Source organism: Rhinatrema bivittatum, chromosome 5 (genome assembly GCF_901001135.1).
Source record: "Rhinatrema bivittatum chromosome 5, aRhiBiv1.1, whole genome shotgun sequence".
Lineage (NCBI taxonomy): Eukaryota > Metazoa > Chordata > Amphibia > Gymnophiona > Rhinatrematidae > Rhinatrema > Rhinatrema bivittatum.
Window position 1 is genome coordinate 231,114,874 of NC_042619.1, and position 27,298 is coordinate 231,142,171.

At 45.5% G+C, this 27,298-nt stretch overlaps 1 protein-coding gene across 1 annotated transcript in view; it reads left to right on the forward strand.

Moving 5' to 3' along the window:
- The window catches only part of CCDC80 (coiled-coil domain containing 80), a 54,548-nt gene extending 32,376 nt beyond the window's left edge, over positions 1-22,172 (forward strand). Inside the window, exons 5-7 of the mRNA XM_029603421.1 lie at positions 567-670; positions 10,353-10,433; positions 21,368-22,172. Of these exons, the coding sequence (XP_029459281.1) occupies positions 567-670; positions 10,353-10,433; positions 21,368-21,717 (535 nt within the window). The 3' untranslated portion in view covers positions 21,718-22,172. The remainder of the gene's footprint in view (positions 1-566; positions 671-10,352; positions 10,434-21,367) is intronic.
- Positions 22,173-27,298: the final 5,126 nt, after the last annotated feature.

A 27,298-nucleotide genomic window follows, 5' to 3' on the forward strand; every position in this document is an offset into this window, starting at 1 on the left:
TGAGGCACGCCCCTTCAGCTTGGTGTCTGGGGCAGTCCACCCTTCTTGTCCATGCTTGTGATGGCCCTGATTGTGACTCAGCAGTGGCCTGGTCTTTTCTTTTCCTAAGCATTTTCATAGCATATTTCCAGATAAACGTAAGTAATGTGGTTGTCATGTTCGTCCATTTGGATATATAGAAATAAAGATCAACGAACAAGTTGTAGGTGAGACCTTTTTATTGAACTATAACTCAATAAGCTAGTTGCATATGTTAAGTTAGTCCAACAAAGAAAAAAGGATATCGCCTATGACAGGGGTGTGCCACAAAAAGGGCTGGTTTTCAGGATATCCACAGTGAATATGCACTGCCTCCACTGTATGCAGATATATTCCTCATATTCATTGTGGATGTCCTGAAAACCAGAAGTTGACTATCCATGACCTTCAGCATATTTTGTGGACCTTTTATTTCTATTCTAGACGAACAAATAGGAAGGGTACGGTAAGTGAAAACATCAGGCAACGGAGATGTGTTTAGTCAGGTTTCTGGGACGCGTCATTACTGCCTTTTCCTCTCTTTGCAGGTTCCGGTGGAGGAGACGCCTCTTCGTCATCTCTGCACCCAACGATGAGGAGTGGGCCTATCAGCAGCAGTTTTATGCCCTCAACGGGCAGGCCTGTAATTTGGGTAAGTGAGAGAGAATGCTGATGCTCGTTGTGAGCGCACAACGGATTTCCTTTAGAAAAGCCCAAATGCAAATTCAACCGCTTCATCCAAAGGCAGGCTTCCCTGACAGCCAGCAAAGCATTAGGTTGAGCCGAGGGGTATGCTTGTGCTTCCTCTAGATTCCTAGTCCAAGTAAACCTTTTTTTTTTTTTGCAGCTTAATAATGAACATGTGTCAGGCAAGCAAGCTGATTGGTTAACTTGCCCATGGTGTTGTGCAATACCCTAATAAAAAGGTTCTCTCCAAAAGGCTGATTAGCCAAGTATCCTCGGTAGTAGGCATGTAGTGTCCATTGTGCACAGTGGTGCACAGGCACCTCCAACTTTAGAAAGGCTTGTGCCTTTCACCACCAAGTTTAAATGCCCATAACGGCTGGGAGATCCCATCCCAAGGGGCGGATTGGCCTATCAGGGCTTTGGGCCTGCCCCGTTGGGCCAGTCATCCCAACCACGTGGTTGGTGTTGCTTGCAGCGTCCCCATGCCTGTGGTGCCACTGTGCCCAACACCAACCCACTGCAGCAATTCACTCACTCAGTTCTGCCTTTGAACGTGCAGTCCGGCAGCAGCTGTGTGGGTCGTGGGGCCTGCTCTTCCTTGCTTCTCAAGCAACGCAGCAGTAGCATGAGCTTCACTTCTGCTCCCCCCTCTCCTATGCAGCACCTGAAACAGAAGAAACACTCTGGCAGCTTCCCCTTGCATCCCCTTGCCAGGTTCTTATGGCCTGGATTGGCCACTGTTGGAAACAGGATGCTGGGCTTGATGGACCCTTGGTCTGACCCAGTAAGGCATGTTCTTATGTTCTGTCTCTTGCTCCTGCTGGTGGGGCCAAAGAAAACAGCAGGGAGCTGCGCAGAGCTGAAAAAGTAGCTGCTCACCTGCAGGCAGCTGCCGTAGCCCAGGCTAGTGGGGCCAAGGAAAATAGCTGCAGGCCGCTGGCAGAGCTAAACAGGAGCTGCTTAGCTGTGAGCTGCTGCTGGAGCAGAGGACAAGAGCTGTAGACCTCCGCAGGAGCCTAGGCCGCTGGGCTGAAGAAAGGAGAAAGAGGCAATCTGCATGGTGAAGAAATTAGAGGCACAATTGTAAGAAGGATATGTTTCTGTCTTTTCTGTGTGCGAGAGAGAGAAGGAGGTGCTTCTGTGCATGCTTGTGAGAGAGAGAGAGTGTGCCTGTGTGTGTGTGTGTGAGAGAGAGAGAGGGAGCGTGCTTCTGTGTTGTGTGTGTATGAGAGGAAAGGGAGCGTACTTTGTGAGTGTGTGTGTGTGCTTGAACGATAGGGAACGTGTGTGTGCGCGCGTGCGCCTGAGAGGGAGCCTATGTGTGTTTCTGAGTGAAAAGGATCCAGCTTGTAATTGTGTGCTTGAGAGAGGGAGGAAGCCAGTGTGTGTGTGTGTCTAAAAGAGATGGAGCCTGCATGTGTTTGCACCTGAGAGAGAGGGAGCCAGCATGTATGTGTGTATCTGTGAGACTGTGTGAGTTTTGAGTGTTTGTGTATGTCTGTGAGAGCATGAGAATGAACATTTGTGTATATGAGAGAGGTTTTGCACCTCCCTTTCCCTCCCACTAATCCATGACAATCTCAGGGCGAGCGGAAGTCCAAAAGTTCCAAGGTATGAAGAGGAGTGATTTTTTTTTTTTTTTTAATTCTTATTGATTTTATTTAATAGGGTGATGTTTGATCCGTATGATGTTATGAAATATTTTATTGCTATTTGGAAAATGTAAAACATCAAATATGTGTGTTTAATGTTTGGATGTTCTGTTCATCATTTGTTTTGAAATAATTATTTTTATTAGTATGGTTTTACCATTATAATTTATGCTTTAGATTTCTTGATTTTATTGCTTGATGTTTTCTGAGGAATGTTGATGTTTCTGTTTTTCCATTGGTGCACTTTGTATGTACTACTTGGGATTTCCAGTTAGTTTTTGTCTGCATGCTTCTATTTATGGTCTCTTTATTCTGTATTTAGTGAGGGTCTGTCTGGGTTTCTGCATGTGTGACTAAGGTGAAGTATTTTGCTAGCTTGTAGTCTCTGTAGGGATCTATAGCAGCCTGGCTTGTTCTGTTTCCCTAATAGGATGTGTATTAGTGTTTAGGGCCTGGTGTAATATTTGCAGTGCTGCCTTTTCATAGATAGGATTGTTACTATTTGAGTGCTAGTGGTTAGTGTTGTTTTGCAACACTGTGAACCTGGAAGATGTAGTAGGCCAGATTGACAAACTAAAGAGTAGCAAATCACCTGGACCGGATGGTATGCATCCTAGGGTACTGAAGGAACTCAAAAATGAAATTTCTGATGTATTAGTTAAAATTTGTAACCTATCATTAAAATCATCCATTGTACCTGAAGACTGGAGGGTGGCCAATGTAACCCCAATATTTAAAAAAGGCTCCAGGGGCGATTCGGGTAACTATAGACCAGTGAGCCTAACTTCAGTGCCGGGAAAAATAGTGGAAACTATTCTCAAGATCAAAATCGTAGAGCATATAGAAAGACATGATTTAATGGAACTCAGTCAACACTGATTTACCCAAGGGAAGTCTTGCATAACAAATCTGCTTCATTTTTTTGAAGGGGTTAATAAATATGTGGATAAAGGTGAACCGGTAGATGTAGTGTATTTGGATTTTCAAAAGGCGTTTGACAAAGTCCCACATGAGAGGCTTCTAAGAAAACTAAAAAGTCATGGGATAGGAGGCGATGTCCTTTCGTGGATTTCAAACTGGTTAAAAGACAGGAAACAGAGAGTAGGATTAAATGGTCAATTTTTTCAGTGGAAAAGAGTAAACAATGGAGTGCCTCAGGGATCTGTACTTGGACCGGTGCTTTTCAATATGTATATAAATGATCTGGAAAGGAATATGACGAGTGAGGTTATCAAATTTGCGGATGATACAAAATTATTCAGAGAAGTTAAATCACAAGCAGCCTGTGATACATTACAGGAGGACCTTGCAAGACTGGAAGATTGGGCATCCAAATGGTAGATGAATTTTTATGTGGACAAGTGCAAGGTGTTGCATATAGGGAAAAATAACCCTTGCTGTAGTTACACGATGTTAGGTTCCATATTAGGAGCTACCACCCAGGAAAAAGATCTAGGCATCATAGTGGATAATACTTTGAAATCATCAGCTCAGTGTGCTGCAGCAGTCAAAAAGCAAACAGAATGTTAGGAATTATTAGGAAGGGAATGGTTAATAAAACGGAAAATGTCATAATGCCTCTATATCGCTCCATGTTGAGATCACACCTTGAATACTGTGTATAATTCTGGTCGCCGCATCTCAAAAAAGATATAGTTGCTATGGAGAAGGTACAGAGAAGGGCAACCAAAATGATAAAGGGGATGGAACAGCTCCCCTAGGAGGAAAGGCTGAAGAGGTTAGGGCTGTTCAGCTTGGAGAAGAGATGGCTGAGGGGGGATATGATAGAGGTCTTTAAGATCATGAGAGGTTTAGAACGAGTAGATGTGACTCGGTTATTTACACTTTTGAATAATAGAAGGAGTAGGGGGCATTCCATGAAGTTAGCAAGTAGCACATTTAAGACTAATCGGAGAAAATTCTTTTTCACTTAACGCACAATAAAGCTCTGGAATTTGTTGCCAGAGGATGTGGTTGGTGCAGTTAGTGTAGCTGGGTTCAAAAAAGTTTTGGATAAGTTCTTGGAGGAGAAGTCCATTAATGGCTATTAATCAAGTTTACTTACAGGCCGATACAGTACAGTGCGCGCCTACGGAGCACACTGTTATCCTGCCCTTGGACGCGCATTTTCCCTTACCCCTTATTCAGTAAGGGGCGGAAAATGCACGTCCAACCTGCGGCACCTAATAGCGCCCTCAACATGCAATATGTGGCTTCTCCAAGCCGCATATTTTACTTTCAGAAATTAGCGCCTACCCAAAGGTAGGCGCTAGTTTCTGCCGGCACCAGGAAACTGCACAGAAAAGCAGTAAAAACTGCTTTTCTGTGCCCCCTCAGACTTAATATCATGGCGATATTAATTTGGAGGTCCCGAAGAGTAAAAAAAAGTTTAAAAAGAAAAAAAATTTTTAAATGGGCCGGCGGCTGTCAGGCCGAAAACCAGACGCTCAATTTTGCTGGCGTCCAGTTTCTGAGCCCGTAGCTGTCAGCGGGCTTGAGAACCGACGCTGGCAAAATTGAACGTCGGCTGTCAAACCTGCTGACAGCCGCCGCTCCGGTTCAAAAGGAGGCGCTAGGGATGCCCTAGTGTTCCTAGCGCCTCCTTTGCCGTTTCTACCGCACCACCTAATTTAAATACAGAATCGTGCGCACAGGCGAGTGGCCTGTGCGCGCGCCGGGAGAGCAGGCGTTCGTCCGCTCTCCTGCGGACTTTATTGAATTGGCCCGTTAGGGAATAGCCACTGCTATTAATTGCATCAGTACCATGGGATCTTCTTAGTGTTTGGATAATTGCCAGGTTCTTATGGTCTGGATTGGCCACTGTTGGAAACAGGATGCTGGGCTTGTTGGACCCTTGGTCTGATCCAGCATGGCAATTTCTTATGTTCTTATGAGGTTTATTATATTGTAATTTGTATTTTAGTTAGCTTGAGGCTTTCTGAAGACCAAGCCCACACCCACTATGTGTTACAATAGTCCTAATACCATTTGTTCCAAGTATCTTTTTGGCTTTTATGCAGGGTTTTCTGGTTGACACCACAGCAGTGCATGTACATATAATATACATGGTGTTGTGATATTTTTACTTCAAAAGACTGTACTTTTGAGTTCCTTTTCCATGTAATATCTAGTATAATGAATGCATAATTTTAAATTGTGTGTGGAGAGGGTTGAGTTGGGAGGAGGCCTGCGCACAAAGCTGTAAAATTTATTTAGGATGCCTAATACCCTTGCACTGGCCCTGATTAGACAAAGAATACAAGTTAACCGTTAAAAAAAAAATAATAGGATGAGGAGGGGCCAGCTTGGTAATTGTTCACACAAAGCAGCAAAAAAGCTAGCACTGACCCTACGCAGCAGCGCTTTGTGGTGATGCACTGGAGGGGGGTTCCCAACCCTCCCCAGTGAGAAGAGACCCTGCAAATGAGGGGGAAGGGGGGAATGAGAAAGTAAAAGGGGAGAATAATAAGAAGAGAGGATAGAAGAGTTTTGTGAGAGAGGAGAAAAGTTTGGGTGTTCCCTGCTCCCCTACATCTCTTTTTTTCCATTAATCCACGACAGTCTCAGGGCGACTGAAAATCAAAAGTTCCCAGCTGTTACTTCAAAAGGTTTCTGACAGTGAAAGGTGTTTGTGTGGCTCTTAATGAGGTGACCCCAGAATTTGAATTTTCTTTTGTAGGGTGAGTCGGTGTGGGCTGTCTCTTGGGAGAGTGCATCCCTTTTGGGTACCTTAGCAGGGGCAGCATCTCATCCTATCCCACCCCTGGCCTCAGACGGCAGCTTGCCATGAGCTGTTCCTAACTGCCGGCATCAGTTACCAATAAAGTAAAGCTCTGCTCCTGCTCTGGGCTGCCAACACTCTGAACTACCTCCCACAGAGCAGCGGCGAAGCCAGAACTGATTTTTTGGGTGGGCACAAGGTTAAGATGGATGGGCTGTAGGGTAGGTCTGAGACCTACCAGTTGTATTCTTACTGATAAATAATGCCATATACTGCACCCTGCAATGGCTTTCTAAGTAGTTTGCAAAAGCCATTATGCATGATGCATGAAAATTTAAAATATTTTACCTCAATTACTTCAAGCACTTACCAACATTAAAATTTCCTTATTAATCTGCATTTTATTTTATAATTATTGTAGTTTATAAATGCACAAGTATATCATGTAAAAAGCAAAGAAACCAATCAGATCCAGTCAATCATATAATAAAAATCAATGTATTCTTTCATGAGTCCTCTTCGCAGAAAACCAGAAATCATAACTACAATAAAATAGCATTAATCATCAGAACAGGTGCAGAGCAGAGCTAGGACAATTCACATTACAACCACCATGAAAAAAAGAAATATTCAAATTGTGGTGTCACCTCAGCAAAAAAAATCCCTCAACTGCTATTTTATGAAGTGATATCCCATGGGGCTGTGCAGCCCGGTGTCGCAGAAGAGGGGCCAGGAGTGCCTGGAAGAGGCATGGAGACAACTGGCTGGCCGCATGAAACTGGGGCCGGTGTGCATAACAATTAGTACATTACCTACTGGAATAACAGAACAAGCCGCATTATTACAGAGAAATTACATCTAGCACAAATACAGCAACACACACACCCCTTACATAATATAAATAAGAAACTACAAATTGGAAACAGAAACATGCAGATAACATCAAAATAGAAAGTCTGAGAAACTAAAGTCTCTGCACAGTGAAATACTGAAGAAAGAGAGCAAAATATAAGAAATTCACATTCCTAAACATGGCATATTCCGATTGCTAAAATCTCAAAATATAAATATATATATATATATATAAAACCTTTGTTGTCTGATCTTATCAATTAGTCCCTGTGTCTTTTTCCCTTGTTGCTCATTGTCTAATTCCTTTTCAGTGACTCTCTTCTCCTACAGTCCTCTTCCCTTCCTCACACACACGTGCACACTTTCTCTCAGACTCACTAGCACATACAAACTCTCACGCTCTCAACCCCCCAGGCTCCTATGCACACACAGAGGCTCCCATTCTCACCCACACATACACACACTCAAGCTCCCATTCTCACCCACACATACACACACTCAAGCACATGGCAGCAGCAAATTTTCTAATGCACCACAAACTTTAGCAGTCACCCTACATCCCAGCCTTGAGAGGAGTAACAGTGGGAGGTGAACGCATTGAGTGTTATGTTCACAGAAGCTCTTGCTCTCTCTGCTGGTACTTCAGCTGTATGGGTTCATTTTATAAATGCAAAAACAGAGGCAACTGATGAACTAGATAAAGCTGCTCAGACTGATGGATTTTTCTGTCTCAATATGTTATTCCTATGGTTTCACACAGGATTAAGCTGTCTTTCTGAATCACTGGCTAGTTCCTTTCATGGCTACTCTCTTTTTTATTACACAGTTACCAAGCTGTATATCTACTTGCTGCAGAATATGAAATTTTAAGAAATATGTAGTAGCATAGTTGTCTGTGAAATTCATAATATTAACAATGGGCACATAGTGCAGTCCCAGCCAGAGCCCAATTTAATATGAGTTACAATAAAACTTTCATAGAAAAGCCAGTTAGCAACACATGCTTGAAATATTAATACACAATGCTTGGTCCGTGTATACTGTATAGCCTTCAACTTCATAGTCTCGCTAATTCAGAACTTTACAGAATTTGGCTTTTAATGATATATTTCATGTCGCAATGTTCACTCAGTGCATTTCTTCTTCCTTCCTCCCTCCCTTTGTATATCCTGTTATTCTGGAGCCTGGAGAGCTGGCAATTGTGACCTCAGTGGGCTGGCTGACCTTAATGAAGCTTCAGTTTCCTCAGCCTTCCCCTGTGATTCCCGCGCATATCTTTTTCCCATGCAGATGATACCACGACAAAGTGGCTCCTCGTGTCCTCTTTCACATAGAATGTTGTGTTTGAAAACGTGCCAGCCCTCAAGCTGAAATCAGTGCCCAGATAACTTGCATGCCCACCCCTTCTCATTCCCTGCCACTGTGTCCTCTGATGCCCGGAATCCTGATTTCAGCTCTTAGCTGACTATCAAGCATCACCATGCTATTATAGAAAAGTTATAAAGCTCCAACGCTGTTCTTTTAGCACAGGTTGTCCTCAGAGAGGAGGCTGTCCGCTGATGATGTTGTCAGATTAACAAAATCTAACTAGCACAATCAATTTTCATTTTACAAACAAGATTCTCCAAAATATCAACTTCCCCAGTTTTCTGTATGTCATGTTTCTAGGGCTCTTTTGTCCTATTTTATTCTGTATATTTTCATGCAAAAATAAAAAAAACAAAAAACTTTAGCATGCATCTATATAAGGGTGTTTTTGCTAGAATAAAATCACCTAATGTGGAGTCTTTCGCCATCTGTTTCTCCATACCCATCACAGTGCATGTATGGCCATGGACAATTAGTCAAGCGGCCAGGCAGGCTACATGTCTGGCAGCTGAGGATCTGGAAGGAGAGCACCACTGCTGCTCCCTGTCGTCTTCGACCCCCATGGCAGTTTTAGTGGAGGAGCAGTGGGTACGTCTCCCATCGCCGGCACTCCCCAGCTCTGCTAATCCTCAGGGGGGTGGGAGAGGTGAGCTAAGGGAAACGTGATGCTGTGCAGTGCTTCTAGTGTGCATTTTCCCACTTATAGACGTGCACCGGTTCCTGGTGTCCACGCCTTGGTTGCTCATTCTTCATCAAGTGCATCCATGCAACTGGAGGAGTAGCCTAGTGGTTAGAGCAGTGGCCTATGAACCAAGAAAAACCAGCATTCAAGTCCCACTGTTGCTCCTTGTGACCTTGGGCAAGTCACTTTACCCTTCATTGCCTTGAGTACAAACTTAGATTGTGAGCCCTCTGGGGATAGGGAAATACCTACAGTACCTGAATGTAATCCACTCTGAAGTGCTGAAAAAAGTGCAAAAAGTGGAATATAAATAAATATAGCGATAGCTGCACAGGCTTCTGAGTAGAGGGTGCTGTTTAAATAAAACAGAGAAAATTTAACGTTTGTCTCATTTTGTGGTGTTTCCAATCCAAAATAACACAACCCCACACACACACACACATTTTTGTTGCATTTAGGTCCATGTTTTAGATGACTTTCCCCCATCCCTTCCCAAGAGAAATACCTGGGGCTCAATTAAAAGTAATTTTCCCCAGCACATCAACATGTTCTCCCCCCTCCTCCTCCAGCTAATAAAAAGAAAACCCTTCCCCACCCCCATCTCCCTGGACTTACACTTAAGCGCCTCCAGATCCTAATAGGGCAGGAGTGATCTTGTCGCTCCTGCCCTACAGGCACCGTAATCCAAAATGGCGCCAGCCATCAGTGTTGGAATCCAAAATGGCACCAGCAGGTGCGTTGCTGGCTGACGGCATTTGAATTGCAGCGCTGCTGGCGGAATGCATTTTGAGTTTCTGTACCCCAGAGCAGGAGCGGTTGGGGACCAGGAGACACCTAATTAAAAGTAGGGAGGGCATGTAAGGATGTGAAAGAACCACGGATCTACACAGGCGGTTTCTTGTTTTTGTTTTAAATCAGCTGGGGGTGGGGAAGAATATGTTGATGTGCTGGGGGGGAGGCCGAAGCAGAGTGACTTTTAATTTGTGCTCTGGGAGTTTCCCATGGCGGAAGGGGGGGGGGGCAGTCTCTTATTTCATTATTGTTTATTCTAACATGCATTAAAATGACATTTAATGAAAACAAAATGAAAATGACACCGAAACAAATGAAGAAAAACCTCATGAAACGAAAAGCAAAATGGAACAAACTCTTTTCCATGCACACTCCTCGTTATGAGCAGCTGCAGGGGAGGACTGAATTAGAGCACCAAGATGCTTTGCTTGCGCTGCTTACACGGTGAACACACAGAGCTTTAAAGAGTTCTGAACTTGGCAAAGGCCGTTCTCCCTTTCCTGTGGTTCCATCCTTCTGGCAAGTGAAGAGGGCTAGTCTTGCGTCATGTCTAAGGGCTTCCTTTCTCATTTGTCCACAGGCCTGCGCCACATCGCTATCCTGAAGCTACTTGGGCTTGGAGCAGATGGTAGTGGGGTCTTGGAATTATATCCAATCAATGGTAAGTCAGTGCCTTCCATTTTTTTAATATAAAAAGAGGTAAGGAAGCATGAACGGGATGACTGCAGTGTATATTTGTATCTTTTCATGCAATGGGAAGGGAGCTGGTGCGGTCTGGCAGTCAGTGCTCTGACCTGGGAAAAAAAACTCCTGGGAGATCCCCTTCATTGGTAGCATTCTGAGTAACTCCGGACAAGGTAGCCTATCTCCCAGTACCTTACGTTCCCTGATCAGAATTAATAGTAATAATAATAATAATAATATTTCTTCTTATGCCAACACTATGCAAGCTTTCATGCAATGAGAGCACTGGAAATCTGAGACCACATCATGCCAGCTTATTAAACCCGCAGAAGCTATTTGCAGTGCCTTGTAAAAGTCTTCACACCCTTAAACCTTCTTCACATTCTGCTGTCTATAAAATGCATTAAAGAGCACTGATGTACACAATGTATGCTATACTTTCCTTGTGAAAGAAAAAGTATAGACAGATTATTAAGTAATCAATAAATAATAAAAAAAAAAAAAAAAGCCTTGATTGCATAAGCTTCACACCCTTTGTCATACCAGACCCAAATTAGTTCTGGTTCAAAAGAATAACCTTAACAAGGCCCAACATAATTTAAATAAAGCCCACCTATGTCCAATCACAGTAGCGGAGCTGATTTCTGGATGAAGAATAAAGTCATTTCTGTCGTATGAAGTGAGTTTGAAGCCAAGGTCAAAACATGAATGACAAACAAACAAGGAGCTGTCAAGATCTCCGGGTACAGACTGGCGGCGAGCTACAAGAAAATGTCAGTGTGTTTGAATATTCGCTGGGGTATTCTTTCATTAAAGGAGAAAATATTAATGTTCTTAAATCTAAAGTAAATCAGCTCCGTAAACAGGCTAAGAATAGCACAATCACTGCAGGTCGCTTTCGTGCTGGTGTGCTTGCTGCTCATAGTCCCTGGTGCAACTCGTGAGCAACTGACCCAGGTGAGTTACAGCAATAGAAAAAGGCTAAACATAAATATCGGTGAAAATAAACTGCAGCACCAAAAGATAATGCAAATATTTAAAAAAACCCCAAGAATAAAAAGCAACTGCAGCTGAATAGGAAAAGAAAGGCCACCAGTGTTGTGTTTGGTGGACTGTAGGCTAATCCCAAAAACCGCCATCCTTACCTCTGGGCCTGGGCTGGGGGCACCGCTCCCTGGTGTGGTGAAACGCCGCCGATAGAAACATGCTGTGCTGTTCCTTAGGCCAGTGATTTTCAACCTTTTTTGAGCCGCGGCACACTTTTTACACTTAAAAAATCCCGGGGCACACCACCAACCAAAATGGCACAAAATGACACTAAAACAGTACATATTATACATATGTTTAAAAATATAGATTCTAAATGTATCTATACTCATTCAGTGTGAAACCTGGGCCTGTTTCGATGAACACAAAAGGGATATCCTGGCAGGAATGGTGGAAAGACACACACGAAGCTCTTCCTCAACAGTTCTCAGTCTCTCCCTGTTTTTAGTTTTTATGGCAGTCAAGCTTGAGAAGCCCAGCTCACATAGATATGTGGTTGAAAATGGGAGCAATGTCAAAATAGCTTTGTTGGCCAGAATGGGGAACTCCTTGGCAACAGATAACCAAAAACTGTCTAAAGGAAGATCAGCAAACTTTAGCTTTAAACCGCGATCTTGCTTCAGTTCAATGAGTTCCTCTTGCTCCTTTAAAGTCATGTCCTTTCCAGCAACGGATAATGAACTGTATGGGTCCCTAACCCAGTCAAGGCATTCTGTGAAGGCTGAAGAGAAATAAAACGACAATTTCTCCTCAAGAGTTTTCAAATGTCTGCCAATCACCTCGCACATTGCAGCAGTGTTGCCATCATGCAGTTTCTCGGTGAGCGGGAACATCTGAAGGTTGCCACCCTGAACATGTTGTTGCCAGTGCTTGTAAGCAGGTTTTCATTTCGGCCTTGCATCCGTGTGTTCAGTTCATTCAGATATTGAAATATATCAGCCAGGTATGCCAGCTTTGTACACCACTCATCACTTGCAAGCAGCTTTGAAAAATCGGACCTCTCGTTTGTCAGAAATATTTTAAGTTCCTCTCGCAACTCATACACACGGGCCAGCACTTTGCCGCGTGACAGCCACCGGACCTCCGTGTGGAGCAATAAGATTTTATGTTCCGCTTCCATTTCTGTACACAAAGACGCAAATAAGCGACATCGCAAAGGTTGCATCTTCACAAAGTTCACTATGCGCACAACATCATCCAACACAGGAACTAGATCTGCTGGTAAGGTCTTTGCAACGAGGGCCTCACGGTGCAAGAAACAGTGGGTAACAAGAACATCTGGGTTTCTTTCTTTAACCCTACTTACAAAGCCTTTGATGCGCCCGACCATGGCTGCGGCTCCATCAGTGCAGACACCTGTGCAGTTTTCCCATGTAAGCCCACTTTTATCAAGATATTCCGATGTGACCTGGAATATTACCTCTCCTGTTGATTTTTCTGGCAGTGCCTTGCAAAATAGGAAGTTTTCTCTAATGGCTTCTCCATCCACAAAACGCACATTGGCCAACAGCTGACAATGTCCACTGATATCCGTCGACTCATCAAGTTGCAAGGCAAATTTCTTACTGATGCGCACCTTTTCCAAAACAACTGTTTCAATGTCAGCAGACATGTCATCAATCCGTCTGGAAATTGTATTATCAGAGAGAGGCACTTTAGCTATCTCTTTGTCTGCGTCAGGGCCAAGCATCTCATTTACAATAGCTTTACAAGCTGGTAGTATTAATGTTTCTGCCACAGTGTGAGACTTTTTTGATTTAGCTATGAGTTCAGCAACAAGGTAGCTAGCTTTGAGGGCTCTCTCATTTACCTGTGTGCTTTTTCTCAAAAAAGTTGCTTCTTTCTCATTGTTTGTACGTAAGCGTACAAAATACTCCATCGGCTTGTTTTGAACGGAAGAGTGTTTCGTTTGGAGATGGCGTTTAAGCTTGCTTGGCACCATGGCGCTATTGGATAGCTTCTCACCACACACCAAGCACAGTGGTGTTGGTGCTGTCGCATCCCCAGTGAAAGTAAATCCAAATGAAAGATAGCTTTCACTGTATTGCCTTGAGCTCACCGTCTTGTCTTTTTTCTTTTGTCGACCTCTCATACTAGGGCCTTCATCTAGGTCAGAATTGTGTCCAGGGTCCTGTTCGGCATTTGCCTTTTCCATTCTCAAATACTTCTCCATCACTGCTGAGATAGTGTGCGCAGCCACACACTAAAATAGAAGAGTATTACATTATCTGCCACACTTAAAGGACCTCTGCCAAGCATATACTGCAATATAAAGGGGTACAATGAGAAATACTATGGTCATGAGGCCAGAGTACAAGTACCAGCTCGGTGATGTCATTAAGTCGCGCGAGCGTTCAAAGCTCGCGCATGTGTTATTGTACACGGCTCCTACACTGTAGGAAGCGTGACTGCGCATCGTAGGGCAGGGGTCAGGAACCTTTTTGGCTGAGAGAGCCATAAACGCCACATATTTTAAAATGTAATTCCATGAGAGCCATATAATATGTTTAAAACTAAATACAAGTAAATGTGTGCATTTTATGTAAGATCACACTTTTAAAGTACAATAAGTCTCTGAAAATATTACACCAGGCCTTAAGACACCAATACATCTCCTATTAGGAAAACGGACCAAGTCAGGCTGCTATAGAGTCCTACACAGAAACTACACGCCAGCAGAAAACCTCACCTGAATCACGTGCTGTCCCTCACCTAACATAGAATAAAGAGACCAAAACGCATAACAAGAAGCATAAAGAAAAAAATGAATTGGAAACTGCAACAAGCCAGAGTCTCTGTATGCAGTGTAACAAAGGAAAAAAGAAACATCACCCATCCTTATAAAACAAATCAAGAAATATAAAATCATCAGCAGTAAAACTGTACTAACAAAAAGAACATATTTCGAAACAGCTAATGAGTGGAATATCCAATAATTAAAAACACATATAAAACATTTCCAGATACCAACAAAATATTTCAAAATAGCAGACACAAAGACCCAGTAATGAAAAATAATAAGGATACAAAAATTGTTTTGCTCTGCATACCTGGGAACGTTTGATATCCAGGTGTCCTGAGATTGTTCTGAATTAGCAGGAGGTGGGGTAGTTTGCTTGGAACTTTTTCTCCTCTCTCAGTCACATACCAGCGCTCTCTCTCACACTGGCTCTCAATGACACACCTATACACACATGCTCTCAGTACTCACATATACACATGTTTTTTCTCACTCACTTATATAGGCTCTTAATTACACATTTACACACATGCTGTCTATCTTTTCACGCTTACACACACACACAGGCTTTCAATCACATAAATACATGCTGTCTTTTTCTCTCACACACAGACTCTCATTCACATGCTTACAAACATGTCCTCTCTTTCTCTCATTTACACAAAGGCTCTCAATCACATACTCACATGCTCCATCACCTAAACCAGCTCTCAATCACACACAGACACACATGGTCTCTCTCTCTCATTTAAACACAGGCTCTCAATCACATACTCACATGCTCCATCACCTAAACCAGCTCTCAATCACACACAGACACACATGGTCTCTCTCTCTCATTTAAACACAGGCTCTCAATCACATACTCACATGCTCCATCACCTAAACCAGCTCTTAATCACACACAGACACATGGTCTCTCTCTCTCATTTAAACACAGGCTCTCAATCACATACTCACATGCTCCATCACCTAAACCAGCTCTCAATCACACACAGACACACATGATCTCTCTCTTACTTATACACACAGGCTCTTAATCATACATACACATGATTTCTCTCACACACAAAGGATCTCAATCATACACACATACTCTTTCACACAAACAGGTTTTCAATCACAAACTTACACATACAGGTTCCCAATGGTAAACTTACATTCATGCTCTCTCTCTCTCTCACAGGCAGGCTCTCAATCACAGACATACTCTCTTTCACATGTACAGGCTCTTAATCATTCACATACATGCAATCTCTCACTCTCACACACACACACACACACACACACACACAGAGGCCCCCCCGCGGCCCGGAAGAGGAAGTGAAGAGTATCGGGTGCCTGCACGGCAAGAAGAGGCCACGCTAGTGCGCTCGGCATCGGCCCGAAGAAAAGAAGACTGCAGCGCGGCTCGGAGGAAAATGAAGAGGTTCAACCGCGGCCGATGGGACTCTGCCTCCGCGAGGGCTGTAAGTAAGAGGTGAGCGTTGGGAGGAGGCTGCTGCTGCTGCTCGCGAGTTTCCGGGGTGGGGGAGAGAGAGAGTGAATGAGCGAGTTCACTCTCTCTCTCCCCCACCCCGGAAACTCGCGAGCAGCAGCAGCCTCCTCCCAAAGCTCACCTCTTCATTTTCAGCCCTCGCGGAGGCGGAGTCCCATCGGCCGCGATTGAACCTCTTCATTTTCCTCCGAGCCGCGCTGCAGTCTTCTTTTCTTCGGGCCGATGCCGAGCGCACTAGCGTGGCCTCTTCTTGCCGCGCAGGCACCCGATACTCTTCACTTCCTCTTCCGGGCCGGGAGGGGGGGGCGAAGAGAGCACGCCGGTGCCGCTGACTCCAGCTGTCCTGCCGCGTTCCGCCCGGGCTGACAGCATTTTAAGCCCGGGCGGAGGAGGACCGGGGAGCAGCTGGGTCAGTGGGAAAGTGTGGCGACTGTCTGCGAGCCAGATGCAGCCCTCAAAAGAGCCATGGGTTCCTGACCCCTGTCGTAGGGGAACAAAACACAGGGGGCACTATAGTTTGGGGAACTTTCCCCACGGCACACCCGACCATGTGTCGCGGCACACTAGTTGAAAATCACTGCCTTAGGCACATGAACGCATCGCTTCCCAGTATTTAACGGGACTGCGGCGGGAAATTCCCCGCGGTCCCTAGAGATGGCATCACCAATACTGCCCTGTATAAGGGCAGCTTCCCAGAAGCTACACACCTCAACAGATCCAGCTACCGTGAGTAGTGTGTTGCTTCTCAGCTTGTGCCTGCCTTTGTCCCAGCCTGTTCCAGTCCTCGCTTGCCCTACTGGCCTTGCCTGCCCATCTCTGCCCCATCCGTCCCTCCTCCTCTTCCTCAGGCGGACTCTGTGCTTAACCTTCGCCTGGACTCTGGATATGGTTGATTGCCACCTGCTGGACTCTGGCTATGCCTGACTGCTGCCTGCCCTTGACGCTTGCCTGGACCCTTGACCCTTCTGTCCACTGCTGGCCTACAACCTTAGCCTGGCCTCGGACCAGCTCTTCAGTCACCTAAGTCCTGCCAGCCCTGGCACCCAAAGGCTCAACCTCAGGGGAGCTTGGTGCTGGTAAAGATGAAGCCCCCTGACCAGTCTCTGCTTTGCCTGGGTCTGCCTGCTGATGGTGAGAACCTGCAGGCTCCTCATTGCAGCTAGAGCCAATCTCACCTCAGTTCAAGGGTCTACGACCACAGCAAGAAGCCTGGGCAAGATGCTGAGAGTGCAGCAAGACTAAAAATGTAGGAGTTGTCCCTGCTGACAACACAATGGTCATAATGCTCCCAAAAGAATCCCAAATTCCTGGGGTCTGTATATGTGCAGCTGCCACCTGATAGCCTCCGAGTCACTCCACCTCCACCCTGAACAAGCGCAGGTTGCAGGGAAAAAATAAACCCAGTGATTGCATTAGGAACTAAGCTGCACTGTCATTCACAGCAAACAATCTGACCAGATACCAGTTCTCATATAGCACTGTGGCCCCACACTTGGGCAGGGAGCCAGGATTCCCCAGCATCTACGGTAAGGAGAGTCAGCAGAGACTCCCAAAACTGGCAGGGAGCCAAGATATCCTATAGGCGGCAACAGGTAGAACCATCCAGCATTGTGGGGTCTTGGGCTAACTGCCAGCTTGACCATCCAAGAACAGAGAAGAAAGGCAAACCACCTCACAGCCGATAGAACGCCAAGGCATAGCAGGGGTTCTATCGGCTGAAAAATGAGAAAAAAAAAACTACAATCAAATAGTATAGACCCTTTCCAGCACTTACCTAGTGATGGTTCACTGCAGAAACTAGGACTGAGAACTGAGTCTCCTCAGGTGAATTCTTAGAGGTGTTAACATCTGGGCTGGAAACCAAATGCAGACTGGGGAGAGGAGCAATCAACACCATGTGATGTCACTCTAGATCTTTATTTACAGCAGAAGTTCTAAACCTAGTACTCAAGACACAGCTAGCCAGTTTGTAATGCATATTGGGTGTGGGTTTGGCCCTCAGAAAGCCATGAATAACTTAAACTACAATTATATCATAGTAAACCTTCCATACCAAAAGAGCACTAACTGCCAGGCACTCAAACAATAACGACCCTACCTATGAAAAGCCAGCACTGCAAATATTACACGAGATCCTAGAACACCAACATACTCCTGTTAGGAAAACAGAACAAGCCAGGTTGTTATAGGTCCCTACACAGAAATGACACACTCAAAGAATACTTCACCTTGGTCACACATGCAGAACACAGACAGACTCTCACCAAATACAGGATGAAGAGACCATAAAGTATAAATATGCAGGCAAAAAGTGAACTGGAAACCACAAGAAGCCAGACTCTGTAGGCAGTTCAACAATGGAAAACAGGGACATCATCGTTCCTCATAAAACATCAAACCCTAAAATCAAGAAGTGTAAAACCATTCTAATAAAAAGAATAAATATTTCAAATCAGCTGACAAATAGAACATCAAATAATTAACATTCAATAATTAAATAATAATCAAATAATGATTAAGAATGCTGTAAATATACTGTACATTGTAGTTATTTTATTATATATATAATGTACATTGTAGTTATTTTATGATATTTCTATTTATTTATATTTACTCAGTTGTTTCTGCTATCCAGTCTCAACAATATTTACTGTTACTGTAATTGCATATGATACCCCTATTTTAGTTACTTTGTTATTAACTAATTATCTCCAACTGTTACTTGTAAGGGCCCTGCCCAAAAGTTATTTGTTCGATGTAAACCGATACGATGTGTGAACGGCTATCGGTATAGAAGAGACGTTAAATAAATAAATAAAATTAAAAAATTAAAACTAATATAAAATTTGTTTTTAATTTTCCAAATGCAAATAAAATATTTCAAAACAGAAGACATCAAATAACACCCAATAATTAAAACTAATATGGATAAAAAAAAATCTGCTCTCCATACCAGTGAACTTTTGATTTCCAGTCACCCTGATATTGCTGTGAACTAGTTTATGGGGGAGGGACACATATGCAATCCCATACTCTCTCACTTATGCTAGGCCTCTCCTTTGGCTGCTGGGGGAGGCCCTGGGGGCCTGTTTTACTCTGACATCCAGTAGGATGGACTTCACCAGGGCTGACCTGTGCGGGGCCCAGGGCGAATCGGTCAGAGGGAAGGTTCCTCCCCGGTGATGGTACATGCAGGAGGGGGTTCGTCCTTAAGATTGAGATTGTATTCTTTACCCCTCCTCAAAAAAAGAGCCCATCCAGCCCTTTCCCCACCTCCCCAAGACCTCCTGAATTGGACTTTCCTCTCTCAAAGACACCATGAAGCCCTTTCCATCAAGATCCCATCAAAGCAATCTCCCCTCCTCCCAGACTCCAAGACCCCAGCAGCACTCCCTCCTTTCTCCCTAACCCTTCCAGTTACCTTATTAGTAGTGACAGTCATCACTTTCCCTGCATGGCTGATTACATCTTCCCATTCTCTGCACTGTGTGGGAAGACACATGCTGACACCACCCCTTCCTATCTTCTGCCAGTTGCACACTAGATCCCCCCTGGCAACATATGACCAACACTGCCTTTTCCTTTTATCTTTTGTGTGGTAAAGGAAGGAGTCTGTTCGGGGTCCATAAAATGCGAAGCCCAAGGCAATCACTCTAGTTCTGTCCCCCACCCACTAAGGATAGCTCTGGTCTTGTTGTGGCCTCCAGGACCTCTTTCACTCTTCCATTGCCAATGGGATGGATTTAGCTCACAGTGGGCCTGCCTTTCTACTTCGCAGCTGCCATCCTCCCCTCCATGTGTGCCATCCTGTGCAATTGCCCAGTTTGCACTTTAAAGGGCGGATTTTAAAAGCCCTATGCGCGTAACTTCCAGTGTTTACGCGCATGGTTGGGCCTTGCATGCGCCAGGCGAATCTTCAAAGGGGCCCGGCCCTGTGCGTAAACACCAGTATACACATAAGTGCCGGGCCTCTTTGGGGCAGGCGAGCACCATGCTCGCAGTCCTGAAGACTCGGCTCCCGGTGCGCGCAACTTACTTCAGGTCGGGCCCTGAAGTAAGTAATAAGAAAATAAAAAATAGGTAGGGTTTAGGGGGTGGGGAGGAGCGGAGAAGGGGAAGGAAGGTTAGATAGGGGGGTACGGAAGTTCCCTCCCAGTCTGCTCCTTAATTGGAGCAGACTGGGAGGGAACTGGGGATGGCCCGAATGTGTTGCTGTGCGGAGGTTGCATAATTTCTCCTCCCCCTTATGCGTGCCACCCGCAGATATGTGCGCAGATTATAAAATCCGGTGTGCACGGTGCTCGGATTTTATAACATGCGTGCGCTAGTGCGCACGTTATACAATTGGTGCATCCCTGTGTGCGCGCACACATTATAAAATCTACCCCTAAGTATTGGTGGGCCTGAGAAGGGCTGAAACAGGAAGCAGAAGGCTGTTCTCTGCTGAGCGAGATTCAGCATCGTTAGGGGTGCAGCAAGTCTTCAGATGGCTTACTAATCCCCGTTTTTTTTTTGTCACCTTAGGCACAAGCTTACGGGCCGATTCAGTAAAGTCCGCGGGAGAGCGGACAAACGTCCGCTCTCCAGACGCGCGCACAGGCCACTCGCCTGTGCGCACGATACAGTATTTAAAATAGGTGGTGCGGTAGAAACGGGCAACAGGAGGCACTAGGGACACTAGTGCGTCCCTAGTGCCTCCTTTTGACACAGAGCGGCGGCTGTCAGCGGGTTTGACAGCCGACGCTCAATTTTGCCGGCGTCGGTTCTTGAGCACGCTGATAGCCACGGGCTCGGAAACCAGACACCAGCAAAATTGAGCGTCCGGTTTTCGGCCTGACAGCCGCCGGCCCATTTTAAATTTTTTTTTTTTTAAACTTTTTTTACTCTTCGGGACCTCCGACTTAATATCACCACGTGATATAAGTCGGAGGGTGCACAGAAAAGCAGTTTTTACTGCTTTTCTGTGCACTTTCCCGGTGCCGGCAGAAACTAGTGCCTACCTTTGGTAGGCACTAATTTCTGAAAGTAAAATGTGCAGCTTGGCTGCACATTTTACTTACTGAATCGCGCGGGCATACCTAATAGGGCCATTAACATGCATTTGCATGTTGAGGGCGCTATTAGGTGCCGCGGGTTGGACGCACGTTTTCTGCCCCTTACCCCTTATTCAGTAAGGGAAAACGCGTGTTCAAGGGCAGGTTAACAGTGTGCTCCGTCGGAGCACACTGTACTGTACTGTACTGTACTGGCCTGTTAGTGTGCCTGTTGACAGATCCAGGCCTGAGCCCCCTTCTGTTTCTAATCTGGTTCTAATTCTGGACACACCTTGACATCTTTCAACCCAGATTAAGGTGTGTGGCAACTTGTGTCCTTTAACAATTAGAATTGAGGGTGAAGGGTCCTATTGTTTACTTTAGCTCACTGAATAGCAGTAGCAAGTCAAAATGGATGGAGAACTGCAGTTACATTCAATTTGCAAATTTAAATTGAGGACAGGATGCATACTTGGTCACTCTGACTCACCCATTCCTAAGCCTAACGTTCATCAGAAAGCTGAAAGCTTTTCTTTCCAGTGCTATGGCTTATAATTGAAATAAATCAGCACGCTTGCTTGTTCTATTTCTAGGAAGTTCCAGTGTCGACAGAGAAGATCTCCCTGCTTACTTGGTGAAAGACTTACGAAACTACTTTCAAATTAGTCCGGAATACTTCTCAATGCTCCTCGTAGGGAAGGATGGGAATGTTAAGTCCTGGTATCCGTCGCCGATGTGGTCCATGGCTATTGTTTATGATTTGATTGACTCCATGCAGCTGCGGCGGCAGGAAATGGCTATTCAGCAGTCGCTGGGGATGCGCTGCCCAGAAGATGAATATGGTGGGTACGGTTACCATGGCTACCATCAACAGGGCTATCAGGAGGGTTACCAGGATGACTATCGCCATCATGAAGGTTACTACCATGGGTACCATGACTGAGAAGCAAGTGTAGACATGGGCAGCCCTGGATCTCTACTTCAAGAAATTCCGCACGATACCTAACTCTGGCCTTCTCCTAAAGCATTCCAGGCAAAATAAACAACAGACTTTGGTCTTCTCGACATCACGCAGGTCTTGAAGTGAAATATTTCAGAAGTGTAGCACTGAAACTTGGAATACTAAAGACTCAAGGTTAATTTTCCTTTTTGTTGTTCTTTTAACTGAAGATAGCACCTCATGACTTTCTATGAATTGTAACAAATCTTTCAGTTGTTTTTCCATGCTGGATCTTGTATTATAGATAGAACATAGATTGTATAGACAACATTATGCTATTGTGCATATAAATATATTTGTTAGTGTATTTATTGGAATGTGCACAATGTATGCATCTCTTAAGACTTCTCTATGCTGTACTGCCAGAAAGCTTAGTACATTTTCACATTTTCCTTCAATTTTCTTATTTTTATTTCCTACTACTTCTACTGAAAAAAAGTAGGTTTGCTCTACAACTTATTTTTTCATGTGTAACAAGCCAGAAGGAAACAAACTTAAAACATGTTTTGAGGGAAACACTGTTAAAAAAAAAAACCAACCTATTTTCAAATGGTATTTCTTACATGACTGGAAGATGAATCTTCTGAAAAGAAGGCTCGTTAAGACAACTTCTCATATAAGAAATGAAGATTTTTAAGAATTGTGCTTAAAGGAGGCTGTGTCCCCTTGCAGGTAATGGCTAGGCTGGCACTGCTTTATCAGATAAAAGGTAAGTATCTTACCAAAAGGTCAGGGCTTAGCATTTTGGTTCCAAAGAACCTTTATCAGCTGCGCATTATTCTCCCAAAACAGTATGTAGGCCCCTGCTGCTAGCGGAAGTGGGTTCCAAGAGTACGCTTTGTTATGCTGCTATGGTCTCATGGGTTTCTTCTAACATAAAATCCATGCAACAAGTACAAAAGAAGGTGACAAAACCCCATTTCAAGAATGGAACTCAGCAAAATCAACTCTACTACAATCCAGATCCATTGGCAGCATCGGCTGTTAGCATACGTGACTCTTTTTGAGAAATAAGATGGAAACAGGATGCTGGACTTGATGAACCCAGTATGGCAACCTTTGTTCTTATGAACTTGCCGCAGGATGATGAAATTAGCTGAGGCCTTGCTACCTTTGACATGATCTAGAATTTGGTGGTCTCTCTTGCCTGGGCACTGGCACTTCCCTGCTGCTGAATACACAGGAATGATTCATTTATGTTTAACAGCAATGTGCACAGACGAGCTCCTGCTTTATTCTAGATTGCAGTGTAGTAATAAACACAATATAATACATAGCTTCAATGCAGGTAACTTGATAGATTTAGTTCGTGGGAGGCAAACCAAAAGGCCCCATTAAAAAAACAAAACAGTTCCTGAAGCAGCTGACCATTAAATACTGGCTCTCAGATGTTGGTATACTGAAAATCAAGGAATGCAACCTCTTTTAAAGTTGTTTTTTTTTTTTTGCATTTATGCATTTTCTATAGCATATCCCTATTTTTAGGGAAATGCATCTTGCCAAACGAGAGTAGTGAGAACGCAGGTGTTACATCAGAAAAACCTACCTGACATTTGGCTTGTGAAATCTCGATCATGCAAAGGCATACACAAGATATGGCTTCTGCCGCAATTGGCTGTGCCTTAATTGTGAATGTAATAGAGCAAGACCAAAAGAATTCCTGCTCTTGGATTTCACTTAAAAGAAACCTGATCAAATATTGGGGGGAAATCACAACCTTCCCCCAACAGTGTACAATCATTTCTCACAGGACAAGCAGGATGGTTGTCCTCACAAATGGGTGACATCGAGGATGGAGCCCACCACGGAAAACTTCTGTCAAAGTTTAAACAGAACTTTGACTGGCCCCTACTGGGCATGCCCAGCAAGGCACTGACCCTGCAGCCAGCAGGGGTCTCCCTTCAGTCTTCTTTTTTCCGCGCAGCAGTTGCCACGCGGTGAAAGGAGCTCTCTAACCACGTTCCTGACAGGAATTTGGAAGTTAATTTCCTAAGAAAATTTGCCCCTCAGGGGTCTCCCTTCGACAAATTTTTAGTCATCTTACGGAACCCGGTAAGTTTTTTGCCTTTTTCCATCGACTACCGTCGAATTTGGCCCTTGAGGCCTGTTGGCACTTACCGATCCCCAGCCTAAATTTTGGCTTCAGGCCATGGCAACGGGGTTCCGCCGTTGTCCGGATTGTACCCGGACTATGTCCATCACAGACCCCCACAGGGTTTGTGTGATGTGTTTGGGTAGTGAGCATGATGTCCTGACTTGCACCAAATGTGCCTTAATGACACCCAAGGGTCGCAAAGCCAGGATGGAGAAGATGGGGCTCCTCTTCCATGCACCCACCCCAACGCCATCGATAGCATCGACGTCATCGGAACCGGCACCGTCGAAGTTGTACCATCATCGTCAACCCTCCGGTGACCGTCCGCCATCGATCGCTTCTCGGCCGTCGACTCCCATCCCTTCCCCGGATGGGCGAGGGGATCGGAAGGAAAAGCACCGCTATCGACGGCACAAATCTCGGCCTGTCGAGGATCCACAGCCATCGACCTCTGCTCAAGCCGAGCCACCGACAAAGAAGCCGCGAACAGACCGGACACCCTCCACGTCTCGTTCGCAGGCATCGAGGAAACCCTCACCCTCCCGGGGTGCAGGGGCCGTGATCCCACCGGTTACGGTGGTCCCTCCGGCCCTGCCTCAGCCTCCCTCTCCCGTCGAGCCGGGTATGGTTACCCCTGGTCTCCGGGCAGAACTGGACCGGCTGGTCCAGGAGGCCATCGAGAAAGCGATGAAGAAATTGCAACCTCCATCGGCACCGTCTCCGGCACCGGTTCCAGTGCCGCCCCCGGCACCGGCTTCGCCACCGAGGAGGGAACCGACCACCGAGCCGTTGATACAAGCGCTAGCACCGCTACTGAGCCGCATGGAGGCGCTCATGACGGCCCTTCCATCGGTGATTCCAGTGCCATCGACAACACCACCGTCTCCGACTGGATTTTCATCGGCAGGAGAAACACCGTTCCGGATTCCCCCTTCCGGGGTGGTTCCATCGGTGCCTTCTGGTATATCTCCACCGATATATCCTTCGGTTCCATCCATTCCACGCCAGGCACCGATTCCATCGGCAGCACCGAAGCCATCGATGCCATTTCTGGTTCCACCTACGGCACCGATTCCACCTCGGTTTCCATCGATGCCTTCAGAGCCTCAGCCAGGTCCATCAGGGCTACAAACCCCACTTGATCCCTACGATACCTGGGGTGATGATGATGATACATCTTCTGACACGGATTTGCCTTCGCCTCCATCTCCTACAGAGAGTAGAAAAAGATCTCCTCCTGAGGATCTATCTTTCATTAATTTTGTGAAAGAGATGTCAGAAGTTGTACCTTTTCAACTACAATCTGAAGCTGATGACAGACACCAGATGATGGAACTCCTTCAATTTCTGGATGCTCCAAAAATCATCGCTTCCATCCCTATACACCAGGTGTTTTTGGATCTGCTCAAGAAAAACTGGGAATCTCCTTCATCAGTGTCCCCAGTTAACAAAAAAGCTAACTCCACCTACCTTGACCAGTCAGCACCAGGTTTCCAAAAACCTCAACTGGATCATCGCTCTGTTGTGGTTGAGTCCGCGCAGAAGAAGGCCAAGCGTCTTAAGCCACACTCTTCTACCCCACCTACCAGGGACAACAAGTTCCTAGATAGTGTTGGACGGAAAGTCGATCATGGAGCTATGTTGATTTCACGCATAGCTTCATATCAACTTTATATGACTCAGTACAACAGAGCCATCCTTAAGCAGATGCAAGACTATGCTGACACGTTACCAGACCAATACCAACCGCAGCTTCAAGCCCTTCTTCACAAGGGATTTGAGGCAGGGAAGCACGAGATTAGGACTGCCTACGACATATTCGATGCTTCCACAAAAGTTTCAGCCACAGCCATCTCAGCCAGACGTTGGGCTTGGTTAAAATCATCCAACCTTCGCCCAGAGGTTCAGGATCGTCTTGCTGATTTACCCTGCTTAGGCGATAATTTGTTTGGAGAGCAAATTCAGCAGATTGTGGCGGAGTTGAAAGACCACCATGAGACGTTGAAACAACTCTCATCTGTCCCACCTGAGCTGACCTCCAAGCAACCGCAAAAGAAAGACTCTAAGAAGTCATTTTTTCGACCACGCCGTTATTACCCTCCATCGGCCAGGCCTCGTCCAGCTCGATCCTCTACTAGGCCTCAGCCGCGTCAGCCTAGGAAACAAAGGCCTACTGTAGCCCCTCCTCCTGGGCCTGCGGCTGGCCTTTGACTCCCCTGTAGGGAACACATGCCAAACCCCTCTTCCGGACATCCCTGTAGGAGGTCGACTGTACCATTTTCTACAACCTTGGTTGCAGATCACCTCAGATCAGTGGGTGCTAACAATTATCGCACAGGGTTACCACCTCAACTTCATAACTCTTCCGGCAGACTCCCCGCCTCTTCAAGCGTGGAGTCTATCCACCCATTTGGCTCAATTACAACAGGAAGTATCCCTTCTTCTGCAATCAAATGCTATAGAACCCGTTCCTCCCTCTCAACGAGGCAAGGGATTCTATTCCAGATACTTCCTAATACCAAAGAAATCAGGGGGACTACGTCCCATTTTGGACCTTCGAGCCCTCAACAAATACCTTCAAAAAGAGAAGTTCAAAATGGTAACCCTAGGCGCGCTGCTCCCTCTGCTACAAAGAGGGGATTGGCTGTGCTCTCTCGACCTCAAGGACGCTTATACCCACATTGCGATCACACAATCCCATCGCAAATATCTGCGGTTTCTAGTAGGCCACGACCATTATCAATACCGTGTCCTCCCTTTCGGTCTAGCTTCTGCCCCACGAGTCTTTACCAAATGTCTCATAGTGGTAGCAGCATTCCTAAGGAGGGAAGATGTCCACATCTACCCATACCTGGACGATTGGCTAATCAGGGCCTCCACCCAACAGATAGCTCAATCCTCCCTAAAATTGACAATTCAAACACTCCTTTCCTTAGGGTTTCTCGTCAATTACGAGAAATCTTGCTTAGTCCCGTCTCAAACCTTATCCTTCATTGGGGCAGACTTGGACACCTTACAGGCGAAGGCTTACCTTCCTCTTCAGAGGGTCCACACCCTAATGTCCCTGGCTCGCCAGCTCCAGTCTCAGAACACTGCCACGGCTCGCCAGTTCCTCATTCTCCTAGGGCACATGGCATCCTCGGTTCAAGTCACTCCCATGACCCGACTAGCCATGAGAGTAACACAATGGACTCTACGACACCAATGGATTCAAGCTTTTCAGCCTCTGTCCTCCATAGTCACAGTCACACAAGCGCTGCGCCTATCCTTAACATGGTGGACGACTCAGGTCAACCTCCTTCAGGGCTAACCCTTTCTTCCACCGGATCCGCAAGTTATCCTAACCACCGACGCTTCTCACATCTGTTGGGGAGCCCATGTGGACGACTTTCAAACCCAAGGGTTATGGTCCAAAGAGGAAGCCGAACA